The following is a 14,505-nucleotide window of genomic DNA, read 5'->3' as shown; positions in this document are numbered from 1 at the left end:
ATTATAACTCTCCATGCCAGTATAAATAGTGACCCACCATACGGTGCCATCAGCCTCCACATCTCTGCCTCTGGTAATAGCTGTTATTCTACCATGAGAACTTGGGTTTGCTGCAGGTGACTTTACCTGGCTACTTGAGGTTGAAGTAGCATGTCAGGCAATCGGACAGAAACGGGTACGACACATTTGATGGCATGGAACTGTTGGGGAACACAGTTTGACCCCAAAAAGAGAGACCAATATGTGCAATGAAGACTAGGGGTCAAATTTGAAGTGGACGAGTTCTCCATACTTCCATAGGCGTAGAAACTGATCCAGCCTTATAGGATACAGAAAACCAATATTTATAGGTATATGGAAGATCAGTTGATATCATTTCTACAGGTTCTGATAGGTTAACAGTACAGATTGTAATAGCCATTTCTAAACATGGTGTTTGGTTCTTTATGCAAATGTGGTTGTTTAAAAACAATATCTCTGACGGACTGTTCCTTTGGTATGGTCACATATATTCCTAAACAACCCTTTCAAACACACCATTAGACAAAACATGGGAGATGTCCTTTCCCTGCAATGTTACATCAAAGCACATCAGTACAACTTGAGCTGATATAAACTTATACTAATGATTAATTGCAACATTTTAACATAGTTACCAATGTTGCTGTAAAACCTAAAGAGTTACAAATGGCAAGAATGCATATGTTAGTGGATACATATGGTGCGTTACTGACCTTCATGACCCTAGGCACAGTTGCCTTTACAAGTCTCATACAGCTAACATGAGAACAGCTAAATAAATAAGAACAAAAGAATAAGAACAAATCATCAAACTCTTGATTTATTTGATTGCATGATCAAATGAATTCATCACAAAGCAAGTGATTATTTACACTCTGGAAGTCAGGCTAAATGAATAAAACACTCGGACTGCATTCCTGAGATGTGTCAGATCCTCAGTCACTTCTCAGATACCGAATACAGACACTGCCTGTAACATTAATACCAGGATAGATGCAATAGATTTTAGAAAACTATGATTCGTAAAAGTGGAGTCGATTGTAAATCCACCCCTTCAGCAGACAAACTGATCCAAATCCATTTCGACCCTGCAAAGTAAACAACATCTCACACTCCTTGTCTTTCTTAAAATTAGCAATGAATTCTAGCTAGCTATTGGGTCTGTAATATGGCATAAAACTGAACTTAACTAAGCATCTCAAACTTACAAAGGTAATACCCATGAAAAATAAAAACGCCTTTTGGGCCAGAACATTTGGTCCATTAACCATGGTCTTGGCAAACTGAAATGAGCAAAGTTGTGCAAATAACCCCGATTTTCCACCCAACCTCACAGTTGTTAACAGAGGTGGCAATCTCCTCTGCACGTCTACCGTCACATCTGATGTTCTATTAGCAAACAAAAGCAGTGATTTCTGGAACTCGTGTAATTCTTTATGAGGTCTGGATGGTTCTTCTCCAAAACATCATACATTACTGACATGACTAGACCATCTTATGTTGGACGTAATGGACGTCTCTTTTCTTGCATGTTCTGAAGGATTGCTGTGCAAACCAAATCACCTTACAAACACAAAACACTGATACTGTAAACGCATGGCAACATACATGTTCCCAAACCCTAAGCCCTAAGGTTTGACATTGTTAGGAAATGATTCTCTCTAATGTATATATTTTTATTAAATAGATTTTTAGCTTATCCCTCAATTTATTGTCCACCCTGTAATTTTTTATTACTTTCCCCTTGAAATGAAAGTAGGAAAAGTTAAATGACATAATATCATAATGCAGTCAACACTTCTTTGGCGGGGAAACAACTTGGGCGAGTGGGTGAGATCCTCGATTATTTTAACCATTTCTTTTTACCAGTTTTGTCTTTCAAGTTTGATGTGGTCAACCTTAGTACGTCTACCTTGTTAAGGGAAATATAAAAAAAAAAGACAGTTTTAAATACCATGCCATTCTTCATTTAATAAACCTACTATGTTAGCTTCTTTTTGCTCAGACATGGTGCAGTAGCTGATTTAAGGTCAGAATGTCCACACTGTTAAATCAGAGGACCTAGTGGATACTGAGAGTTTACATAGTGATTGTTAAAGTAATTTTTTATGTTTAAAATCGAAGAAGTAGTGCATTTAAAGTTCGTTGGCAGTGTTTTACATATTGTTTCACATCTAAATCCAGTTCAAAATAAAGTAAAATTGTAACTGGTTGAGAGATAGGAAGTCATCCATCCATGACTTGTCCACCCTGTTATCAGTTTGTCCACCCTGTTAAGCAGGAGTTTTTGCAATAATTCCATAAAATCAGCACCAAAAAAACATTCTAATAATTCAGTGACAATGAAAATGTATAGAGTTTCAATAATGTTGTACTTTATAAAGTGAACAAACTATATCTGTCCCAAACAGGGTGGACATTTTTTGATCTTCCATTTCATTTATTTTGTTTAATAAATGGTGAAATGTATTTACTCAAACTTGACCAGAATGTTTTTTTTCACCCCTATCATGACTGCACAAACATTTATTTTAGGAACTGATTTTATGATGAACAAAAGGCAGAATACCAGGAATGACCCAAATACAATAAAAAAATGACATATATAACCTACTTACAGATTTATAAACTAATAGCAAGCCATTACTGTTGCACTTTTCAGTGCTATTTGTTAGTATATTTGGCCCAAAATGTTGGCCTATTTTTATTACTTTTTTATTATAGGCTACATTATTTAATTACATTTTTGTTTATAATTTACATAATAGCATTTAAAAATTCGAATAATATGGTACTATAGTGCAGTGATAGTACAGTGCTATAATTTATTTATATATTTATTTGGTTTAAAATAAGAGTTCGTTTGACACAGGGCGGAAGTCGCGTAACCACCGGAAGTTGATGTTATGCAAAGATGGCGGCGTTGATGGGTGAGTAAACGAGCTGGGTTCTAGACGATTTTAAACCTCTGCATAACGCAGTATTGCTATTACTGCTTCATATAGATTGAGTGCATTAGGTGTAACTAAATTACAGCGCATCTTCAGTTGGTAAATTAATTCTGTCGTGCTATGAAGGACTTTACTCGCTGAGTGACCTTGTTACTCAACATGTCTTGATCAGAGACTTTACCAAATACAGACTCAGATTATTTACAGATCAAAGTTAGGAAAGATATGTTATATTACTTTCAGAATAATAAAATCAAAAATACCCTTTGGTCAGGCGATATGCAGTGATTAACAGAAATCACTGTCACAAAGTTTATACTTATTATAAATAATATTAAATTATTGAAATATTTTTGACGTAAAAAAAATCTTTAACCACATACGTGACATAGAGAGCAGTGTTTTAGCCACAGTATTATTTTTTTATTTTTTATATAATTTTTTGCTGGAATGTGCAAGTTTGTTTATGCGGTTTTCTTGAGATTGAACTCTACTAGACTGACAGATGTTATATATATATATATATATATATATATATATATATATATATATATATATATATATATATATATATATATATATATATATAACTGAACCAGATCAATTTCTGTGCTGATGGTAATAGCAAATAATGTGACTTAAGTAACGTGTTTTTATTTCAGTTTCCCGCCTCCCCGCCCTTGGCTCCTTTAATCTAAGGTAAGTTTTGATTTGTATTTAAAGACTTTTGAAACTCTGTCTATTAGATCTTGTGTGTTTATGATTGCTCTACATTACCTGGTAACTTTGGTTTGAAAGAAAATAAAGATTAAAATGAGGGTTTGACAGGTGTTCTGCAGATAAACCTCAATCTTTATGGATGGCAATAACAATATTTTTGAAATAACATGCTACCTTTGAATATTAAGTCCATAATGTTTATCATTTATATATATATATATATATATATTACAAATTGTATACAAATGTTGTAATAGCTTTTTTTTTCTTGATGTTGTGTTGATGTAGGGCCATTTCATCGTTTGCTGTTCATAAAAAGGTTCCTCTGACAGACAAAAAGGATGAAAACTCCTCAAGGTGTGAAATTAATGGTTTTGTTATAATTGTATGTCACCCATCCTGGGCAATTATGAAATAACTATTGCATTGAGTAGTTGTTGTCATTATTAACTGAGCACACCCTTCTTCCAGTCTGGTTCCGTTCAGAGAGAAAAGCACAGCTCTGGCACCAAAACCAGCTTCAGCGGTCAGCAGTAAGGGGGAATACGTCATCACCAAGCTGGATGACCTGGTCAACTGGGCACGCAGAGTACGTAACTCTTTACACATTTACAAAAAATGTTCTTAAATGTCCCTTATGCTCACAACGGCTGCATTTATTTGATAAAAAATTAAGTAAAAAAGTGGTATTGTGAAATAGTACTGTTTTCTGTAATATACTGTATATTTGATGGTAAGGCAATTTTTTTTTGCATCATTACTTGTGTTTTCAGTGTCACATGATCCTTCAGAAATTATTCAAAAATGGTGATTTTGTGCTCAAGAAACTTATGTTAAAAACTGTTATTCTGCTTAAAGTTGAAGTATGTCAGATTTTTTGGTTCAAGTCCAGTCTCCTAACCCAGTTTATTGTTCATTGACTTCTAGCCAGTCAGCAGGTAAAGCCTGTTAATTTCTTGACTGCTGTTTGCAAATATTTGACATACTTTTAATAGTTTTTCTACCTGTTTGGGTATACATTTTTTATTTTTTTTATTTGCTAATTTTCTTTTACTGTATTTGCCATGTTTCGATCAGTTTTCCTGTTATATTGTTCTCTTTGCAGGAGAATTGATTCATTTTTATAATTACATTTTGTCGTAATTATTTAGTTTTAAGGAGGTAAATTGACCTTATACACCTTGATTGTCATGACAATAGAATTATATCACATTCTTTTGGCAGTGAATGATTTGGGTGGGTTTTTGAGTGCTTGTGGGCTGGAAATCATCGACACTGCCAGAGGGGTTTTAGTCGGGACTGATGCATTATAAGGGAAAAGACGAAAATTCACTAAATTTAGACCTTCAAAGATTAAACGGGTCATAAACACGCCAAAGGGAAGGGGGGATTGCGATGCTACTCACTACAATGAACACTTCAATACCATACAGCATCATCATGCACCCAATTCAGAAAGACAAATGAATCAGTTTGTAATGTTTACTTTGACATAGTCAGTCAAAGCCTCAAACAGTTGTGGTGCATCATGCTCCCGGTGCAGATACGTTTCATGGGTTTATTTTAAGCGAGACACTCACATTTGCTCTAACAGTGATAGCTGACTCAATTGCTTACTCATGGCACATCTTAAAAGTATTCCTAATATGTTAGACCTTTAATTGAAAGTAACCTAATTTTACCTTTTGAGCCACGTCTTTACCAGCACCCAGAGCTGTGTTTGTGATTCTCAGCACGACACGCGAAAGGGGTTCTTGCAAGGTTGCACTAGTGTTGCAGAAACGATGTACTTCAACTTTTTTATTTTTTATTTAATTACTTTAGTTTTAAAGTAGACAAATGATTCTCTTTCTGAAGCAATTGAATGAACATTTCATAAAATTTCTGTTTGTTTTAGAGCTCCTTATGGCCCATGACCTTTGGCCTGGCGTGTTGTGCTGTGGAGATGATGCACATGGCCGCCCCGCGTTATGACATGGATCGGTTTGGTGTCGTGTTCAGAGCCAGTCCCAGACAGGCTGATGTCATGATAGTTGCAGGGACACTTACCAATAAAATGGCCCCTGCATTGCGGAAGGTATTTGCACCATAACAATTTTAATAAACTTCTATTGTCTATATTCAATATATTTTGGCGACTAGGTTTAATTTTCTTTTTATGCTTAGGTGTAATGACTGTTCTGCTACTGTAATTTTTTTATGTCTTGCTGGTAACAGGTGTATGATCAAATGCCAGAGCCCAGATACGTCATTTCCATGGGAAGGTAATATAGCAGTTCTTTCATTACCTACTTCATAAATGAGTCAAAAAGACTGTTTTATCATATTATGTTAGTTTTTTTGCTAAATCTGATTTGTTTCTTTCTTGCATTAGCTGTGCTAACGGTGGTGGCTACTATCACTACTCTTATTCTGTGGTCCGAGGTTGTGATCGCATCGTTCCAGTGGACATCTACGTCCCAGGTGTGTTTCATTTAAAGGAGTCATACGATGCTATTTTAAAAGTTCATTATTTTGTTTATTGGGTGTAATAGAATAGGTTAAAATGCTTTAATGCTCAAAAAACATTATTTTTCACATACTGTACACAATTTCTCAATTAAATTGGAGTACTCGTTAAAAAAAAAAAAATCCTCGATTGCAATTTACCCGTATGGAGTAACCAGCAAAATACCCATAGTGCCACATTCCACGGACAAGAATCCATGAACCGCATTATCAGAATATGGTATTTAAAAACCATACTATTGCATATTGTGAATTCACAAAGGCTGTAATTCAATTAAAGAAATCTACGCCCTGTGAGTTTATAATATTCATTTACATGCGCGAAGGATACGTACATCTCAGAGCGATTCCGTTCTGCTCCACATGAACTTATCATTTACAGCTCTGCGTATGCTGTGAGTTGGGTTGCTTTTAACACTCATCTGGGAACTCAGTGTGTGCCATTTCATCATATTTGTTATGTAGATCATTTATAAACCTATGCCAACACAGGAAAACACGTCAGTATTTTCCGAAATATGCGAACTGTTCATCGTGATTTCAAAATAAAAGTTTAAACCCTCGCTCTGAGTTTGCATGTTTTGATGTCTAGTTGTCCACATGTTCTCGTTCAAGAAATTAGTGGTTTGAATTAATAATGGATTATTGAATTTTTAATAATGAAAACGTGTGTGAAATGTGTTGAATTGAAATATTCACAGCTTAAATATACAACCATGTTGAATTTCAGCCCATAAAAATGCAAGCAGGGTTAATGCAATGCATATTTTTACAAGTAGTGCTATTCAACAAGCTTTTTTGTTTCAAAAACATTTCCATACTCTTGTCTCCTTCCCTGCATACCAACAAGCTGAAGGAGTTAGCATTAGCCGTTTTGGCTAAAGGTTGCAGGCTTGCCTTCCAATGGCTTTGGCATAGTTTGCTCTGATTGGCCAGCTGACCCAATGCATTGTGATTGGCTAAACACCTCAAACGTGTAACACCCCTTACCATAATCGTGAGCTTCAGCTTCCAAGGCTTCTAAAGCAATTGTAAACACAGTTAATAATGTTGTTGGTGATACCGTATCAGTTCAAGCCAACATCAGATGCTGAAAATGTGGATAATCAAGCAGATTGAGCAAGCATGACTTGAGTAATGTTTATTTAGTAAGTCTCTCACCTTTCAGATATGATGTTATAATGGTTTAATTTGTCTTCTTCACTGTAATAACTTTTAAGTCATAAGGTGACAACATTAAAATACAGTTTAAAAACATAATGATGTGTACATTTCTAATTATTTAGGCGTGTATAGCCAGCGTTCTTCAGGTTCCAGATTCAGGAAGCTTTCCTCTGTAAAAACAGCGTTATAAATAAATCTTAACCACTGATTCCTAATTTCATCCGTGTTTGAATGGCCAAACAAAGGGGTTTTGCTTTCGCATCCACACAGCATCGCCGCAATTCACCGAAGCCACCTCTTCTCTCTTTGCATATGCCTTTGGGCAGGCATTATGCTAATATTGCACATTGTGCCGTGGACGTTTGAGGAAGCAATATGTAGACTTGATCGAGGCGTTTTAGGCAGGTCTGGATCAGTGTTCTCTGTTAGATAGAATAAATCCCTTTGTGGGACACTAGGAGCTTTGTAACTTTGCAGATCTTGTACATGCACAAACAGATACATTACACACTACATAACCACTTTAAAATTCTGAAAGAAGATCAACCTGTAGCCTTTATCAGAATTTTCTGATAATAAAATGAATTCATCATATAGTAATGTGTCTGTCTGTCCTACCAGGTTGTCCTCCCACAGCAGAGGCTCTGCTTTATGGGACACTGCAGTTACAGAAGAAGATCAAGCGAGAAAAGAAACTGAGAATTTGGTATCGCAAGTGAGGTGTGATTGTGTTTGTGTGTCTGTTCTGAAATGTTTATTTAACACTGGTCATTTGTTGCTCAGAAGGCTGATTTCTCAGGAGCTGCTCTGGTTTGAGCGAAGCTCCTCCTCTTTGTAGCTACAATAAAAGACTTTCTGCTTCAACGCTGAGTACATTGAGTTCTGTTTGATGCAGATTGTATTTTTTGTCAGTTGTATTTTTTGTATTTTGTCATTGTGGTACAGTAGTTATCGTTGTCTATTCTGAAAAGACTTGCTCTACAAATAATCATTCAGGTCAAACTTTTTATAAGCTCGGACACTCCTCATTTGTGTAAATGGAGCCAATTTTATGTACCATTAATTTTTTTTAGGGGTAACACTTTACACAAGTACATTACAGATATTTACTACATTATATAGTAACAGTAAATTATGAAGAATAACATGCAACTAACCCTCTAGTAATGCTGTTAATTAATATTACTCAGTATTTAATTGTATAATTACACTAACAAGGACACCTTAAAATAAAGTGTAACCTTTCTGCATTGTTTTTAGCACATTTCCCCCAAATTATTATTGTCATTTAAAAAAATGATAGTAAAAGAATGAAGTACTTTACATTGTTAGTTTGTATGTAGATACATTTTGTTACCAAATGGAACCTTATTGTAAAGTGTCACCATCATAATTGTATAAATGTAATTGAGAATTACAAAACCGCTCAAAATTAAAACGCAAATATCAAAAAGAGAAAAGGCTAATATGTATGAATGCAAGAAATCTTAATTTTATTTTGGGGACGTATAAAAAAACGTTTATTATATACTATTATAATTTTTTTATATTTTGAATTTGCTTATTTTTTATTTTTCAATTTTCCTTTGAATTTTTCAAATTTGAAGTGCCTTTGTCATTTTCATTATTTTATTTTTATTTCAGTTAGTAATTTTAGTACTTTTTTCAGTTATTTACCAAAGCAACATTTCAAAATGTTTGAGTAGTTTAAAGTTTTACTTTGTTTTTTTGTTCGGTTTTTTTTTCAAATTGTTTTAGTAAACCATAACAACACTGTCAGAGAAATACGTTTGCTGGCATATCTTCTTCTCAGCAGGTCTTTAGGCTCTTCAGGACTGCAGGGTTAACATTTCCAAAAACAGTACAGAGGAAAATCACTTTTAAAGGGACAGTTTACCCAATAATTTTAATTCTGCTGATCACAGAAGAAGATACTTTAAAGAATGTTGTTAACCAAGCAGTTTCTGTTCCCTATTGACTTCCATAATTAGTTTTTTTTTTTTTTTTTTTTTTTTTTTTGGTCAGTGGGCACCAGCAACTGTTTAAATACCAATATTCTTCAAAATATCTTCTTTTGTTTTCAGCAGAAGAGAGAAACTTATACAGGTTAAGAACAGGGTGAGTACATGATGACAGCATTTTAATTTTAATAACTGCTTAATTCCTAATCTATAAGTGTGTCGTGCTGTGAAAACGTGATTCAATCTGCTTGACCCCTAAATTCCTGTTGTAATCTTGACAAATGCCATGACCTTTTTCAAACAAAACACAAACTCCTGGACCCTTCTGGGCACGGGTACAATACCTGAAAAAAGTGAATTCCCCAATGATAAATAAAGGGTCTGCAAAATCCAAATTGAACAGCTGACTTCGGCAAAAAAGTTCAAGAGGACTGCAGCTGAAGGCTCTGCTGTCGCTTTATCAGTGAATACATTCACAACAGTCAGCGCCTTATTAAATCTAGTATATGAAGCACAACAGCTAACAATATGTAAATTATGTAGTGTTTATTTTCGAGCAGTACAATCAAAAAAGAAAAAAAAAGTTTTTGAATGGCACAATGATGCATGGTCATTTATAAAAACCTTTTTCTAGTAATTTTGAGATTTGAATGCAATTCACCCTTGTAGATAAATTAAATAAGTTTCAGAGAAAATTAATAATAGAATGATTTAAATGCAGTTTGTTTTCTTATTCTTTAACAATAGTCGGTGTGATCATCTTCTTAAAGGAATAGTATTTGCATTCACTGGGAGGACTGATGTCCATCAATGTGGTGCTGATCTTCTCCTTCTTGAACCCTGCTTCCAGCAGATGGGGAACTTGTGTCTCCTGAAGAAAAGTGCATCATAAGACCAGAGCACAATGGGATGGATATAATTACAGTTCTAAAAAATTCAGTTCAGAGTTCAGTTACTCACTTGGAACATTTTGTCGATGTCATTATATTTATTTTTCAGCAGCTCACCCCAGGAAGTGAGATTACAGTATGTGAGCACGCCGCCAGGCTTCAGCAGTCTGTTAGCATGACCCTGAGAACACGGTTCAGTCAACATAATGGAGTGTGATCACCGACAGTTCACACGAAATTAAACTGCAATTTAACCGTCCACAAACCTTGATGAAGTTGAACTGATGTGTGTGCCACGTCTCCTCTGACAAAGGATATGTGTCATAAAGAATACCTGTGATTGGAAGGCAAATATATGCAGATTTGTCACAACTTTGTTCATTGTAACTTAACATAATACTCATAAATAGCCTACACATTTGTTCTGTCTAAGTATGTATTTCTTTATCTATGTAATTTATTATATTACATACAGTATATTATTAGATCAAATTTACAATACCGTTCAAAAGTTTGGGGTTGATAAGATTTTTTTGTTTTTGAAAGAAGTGTCTGTAACACTTTACAATAAGGTTCATTAGTTAGCATGAACTAATAATGCATTTATTAATCTTTGTTAATTTCAACATTTACTAATACTTTATTAAAATCTTGCTAACATTAGTTAATGCAATGTGAACTAACATGAACAAACAATGAACAGCTGTATTTTTTATTAACTAACATTAACAAAGATTAACAAACAGTATTGCTCATTGTTAGTTCATATTAATTAATGCATTAACTAATGTTAACTAATGAACCTTATTGTAAAGTGTTACCAAAATGTCTTATGCTCACCAAGCCTGTATATCTTTTTTTTATTAAAAACAACAAATAACTATATTAAGAGTAAATAACTTTTTTCTATTTTAATATATTTGAAAATGTAATTTATTCCTGATCATTTGACAGTCTTCAGGGTCACATGATCCTTCAGAAATCATCATAATATGCTGATTTGGTGCTTAAGAAACATCTATTATTAGTAGTAGTAGTATTAACAATGTTGAAATCAGTTGTGTTGCTTAATATTTTTGTGGGAAAACAATTTTTTTTCTCCAGAATTTTTTGATGAACAAAGTTCAAAATAACAGCATTTATTTGAAATAGAAATCTTTTGTAACATTATACATGTCTTTACTGCCACATTTGATCAATTTAATGCATCCTTATTGATAAATGTATTATTTTCTCTTAAGAAAACCCAAACTTTTGAACGGTAATGAATATTTTCTTATTTTTAATGTGCACTCATGGGAAGGTAAACAACACTTTTTACTGCCTTTGAACTAACAACCAATTTAAACATTCCTTAAAAGATATTTTGCTTACATTATCGTAAATATTAAAATAATTTTACCATCAAAGTGATTGTCAGGTAGGGTCGGCACAACCTCTTCCCACAGGCCTTTCAGAGGAACAATCTATGCAAGTAAAACCAGTTTAATAAGTCATGAACTGCTCCGTAACATGTAATAATAGCTCAACACAATATACAAATATCAGACATGGATGTGTTTCGCTTTACTTTATGTGGCTGACTCTTGGCCCATTCCTGTAGCCTCTGGAATACGCCATCATTACACTCAATGATCCAGTGCTCCTCAATGGGGAAGGACTCCACTTTAGTGGCTGCTATGGCCATTCCAAAGCCGATCTCAAGCACCCTTCCACCTGCATTCCCAAGCAAGTGGAGACACGTTGGTAATGCTTATGAATTTTTATTAATAGTTTATTGCTCCTCGCTACAACTGCCTTTTTGTCCATTAAGTGCATATATTGTGCATCATGTTATAAAATTATTATTTGGCATGGAATATTTACTGTAAGCCTGACTTATGTAAGCCAATAAACATTAATTCATTTTGATTAATGCTTGGTTCATATACAGTATATTACATATATTATTTCATTATATTATTACATATATATTTATCATTCATATCTAGCATAGCAAGATTTACACACAAATCTTACTATGCCAGATATTAATGACAGAGTGGTGGTCCTGGGAAAGGTCCTGCCCCTGGAGTTGCAGGAGGTGATATTTCAGGGAAGAGTAAAAATAGCAAAGTAGAGGACACTAGTGACCAGCCCTTCTCAAATGAATGGCATTTCTAGAAATTCAGTTTGTGATCCATTGATGTGACACGTGCTCTGTATAAATATGAACATACATTATTGCCATGAAACGTAGTAGCCTGGACTAACTTAATGCATGTAAGTGAATATATTCAGGCAAAATGCAATGCACTGCAATTGAATGCAGCCAGCCATCAAAGACATGCACATTCGCGCGTAGTTAAGCTAAGCGAGAAAATCTGAATCAAATTCAGTAAACGGTCAACTTTTTACTTGTATTTTACCTCTATATTCTGAGTGGGGAAGTTTTGCACATGTCGTCGTGACACAAGCACATGTTTGTGTCACATTCACACAGATAACGCATTCTTATCTCACGAATACAACGTGAACGTTGTTCACGTACTAATTATTTTCTGCCAGTGTGATGAAGGAGTAGGTGATGATGAATATTAATTAAGTAACGCCACCGGGGTCTCCAGGAAGGTTAAGAAGCAACGTCAGCATTTCTAAATTAATATTCATGAGCTAATTCTTCGCCATAGTAGTGAGGGGAAGACTCGTTTTCGGAATCGGTTCTTTCAAACAGATCGTTTCAAACCTATTTAGCGGTGCTTTGCGTCATCACGTTGTCATCTTTGAGTGGTATACATTCTCGAAAATGTTCTAATATAGGCAAATGCGGGTGTTTATTATGGTTTTACGATTAAGTTGGTTAATTTATTTGTTATTTCTGCTATTGAAGTCGCTTTTTGCTCTATCGGTTAACGTTAATTGTTGGTAAATGTGAAAGATGTTAAACAACATCAAGTGGACATGTAGAGACTCAGAGCATGTGCTATATTTGATAGGTGTGTGTAGTCTAAATAGAAAAACGTGCTTTTTGGTGGTGTGTAGCATGTTTTCACTAAATACTGCATCCACCATGTTATTTCTTCTCAACTGTTTCATAAATACTGCGGGTACAATCACTTTATTGTCATGACGTAGTGATTCCTGTCTGCATACCATATTATGTGCATATTCGGAATTTTGGGGACAAATAATGTTTAATCATTTGGTGAGTTTTTGACTTGCGAACCGCTTAGAGACCGATTCACGAACGAATCGTCTAAGCCGGTTTGTTAAAAAGATTCGACTCAACTGAAGGATTCGTTAAAGAATCTGATTCCCTTCGCCATAGTAGAATTCTCTGTCATTGAGTTATTGAAAACACGTCTTGTTTCAGAAGTTTTAAGTTTTCGACAGATCATATTGACGTCTGCGTGTGCGTGATGTTAAATATAATATTGCAATTAAGTAATTTTTAATTGAAAACAAAAACATACCACGCATTGACTGCATACTGTTGTTGATTCAGCTGAATCAAGAATTTAATAGGAAATTACCTTTAGATGCAGCAACTGTTGCAAGAGAGTGCATGTATGGAGTTTCCCAGCGCTCCATGACGGGTTTTCCCATGATCTCCAGGTGTGTGTCGGCTGCATTGTAGTCAGCACTAGCGCCATGCCACACTTGTTTGCAGTTTTCGCCCTGTGAGAAGATCGGCTCTACGCTGGCCATGGTGGATTGTTGAATGTTGACAGTTGTGGCGTGGTGTGTATTAACGCGCAGTGGCTGAAGAGATCGTCTGTGCCGTGACTTGAGTGTTATATATTTAAAGAACTGCTGATTGTGCAAGAATCTGTGTAGTCAAAGAGTGAGTGTTGATAAGGAGTCCACTGAGAAGGGGGTGGACTCTCACATGCATTGCTAGACAGCTGGAACAGCTTCTGATTCATGATGGTTAACCCAACAGCTGTAGCCTTCACTATTCTTCACTATTTAAATGCCCTGGTTTATGCATTCCCATGTGGCAGAATCATTGTACAGTGATTGTGTGAGATGACAATACAATGGCACTTTGATATGCTGTGCAAAACTATGAGACCACATTGAAAATCTGGGACTCAACATCTAAACATTTAAAGCTGGAAATAAAATGATTAAGAAATATTTAATATTATTCACTATTTGTAGGTCACAATCAAATACGCAAATTTGCGAACTCCTTTGTACAAAAGGTAAGATATGCTCTGTTCCATTGATGAACACATATTCTCAGATCATGCTGGACAAGGGTCATAAAGCTTTGCACAAGTTCATATATCCGCTTGAACGCTGTCA

At 35.0% G+C, this 14,505-nt stretch overlaps 2 protein-coding genes across 2 annotated transcripts; one reads left to right on the top strand and one right to left on the bottom strand.

The window, feature by feature from the left end:
- The first annotated feature begins 2,873 nt into the window (after nucleotides 1-2,873).
- On the top strand, nucleotides 2,874-8,228 carry ndufs7 (NADH:ubiquinone oxidoreductase core subunit S7). Its single transcript, XM_082155204.1, has 8 exons — nucleotides 2,874-2,951; nucleotides 3,635-3,671; nucleotides 3,981-4,049; nucleotides 4,164-4,281; nucleotides 5,590-5,769; nucleotides 5,910-5,956; nucleotides 6,067-6,155; nucleotides 7,986-8,228. The coding sequence occupies exons 1-8, from the start codon at nucleotides 2,936-2,938 to the stop codon at nucleotides 8,081-8,083; spliced, it is 654 nt and encodes a 217-aa protein (XP_082011330.1). The 5' UTR covers nucleotides 2,874-2,935; the 3' UTR covers nucleotides 8,084-8,228.
- A 1,628-nt stretch (nucleotides 8,229-9,856) lies between these two features.
- On the bottom strand, nucleotides 9,857-14,022 carry gamt (guanidinoacetate N-methyltransferase). The gene is made up of 6 exons (XM_082155203.1): nucleotides 13,728-14,022; nucleotides 11,786-11,931; nucleotides 11,618-11,681; nucleotides 10,482-10,549; nucleotides 10,286-10,396; nucleotides 9,857-10,196 (listed from the first exon to the last, which is right to left on the bottom strand). The coding sequence occupies exons 1-6, from the start codon at nucleotides 13,900-13,902 to the stop codon at nucleotides 10,056-10,058; spliced, it is 705 nt and encodes a 234-aa protein (XP_082011329.1). The 5' UTR covers nucleotides 13,903-14,022; the 3' UTR covers nucleotides 9,857-10,055.
- Nucleotides 14,023-14,505: the final 483 nt, after the last annotated feature.

This window comes from Leuciscus leuciscus, assembly GCF_965113295.1.
Source record: "Leuciscus leuciscus genome assembly, chromosome: 23".
Taxonomy (NCBI): Eukaryota; Metazoa; Chordata; class Actinopteri; order Cypriniformes; family Leuciscidae; genus Leuciscus; species Leuciscus leuciscus.
This window is presented reverse-complemented; position numbering and strand designations above follow the sequence as displayed.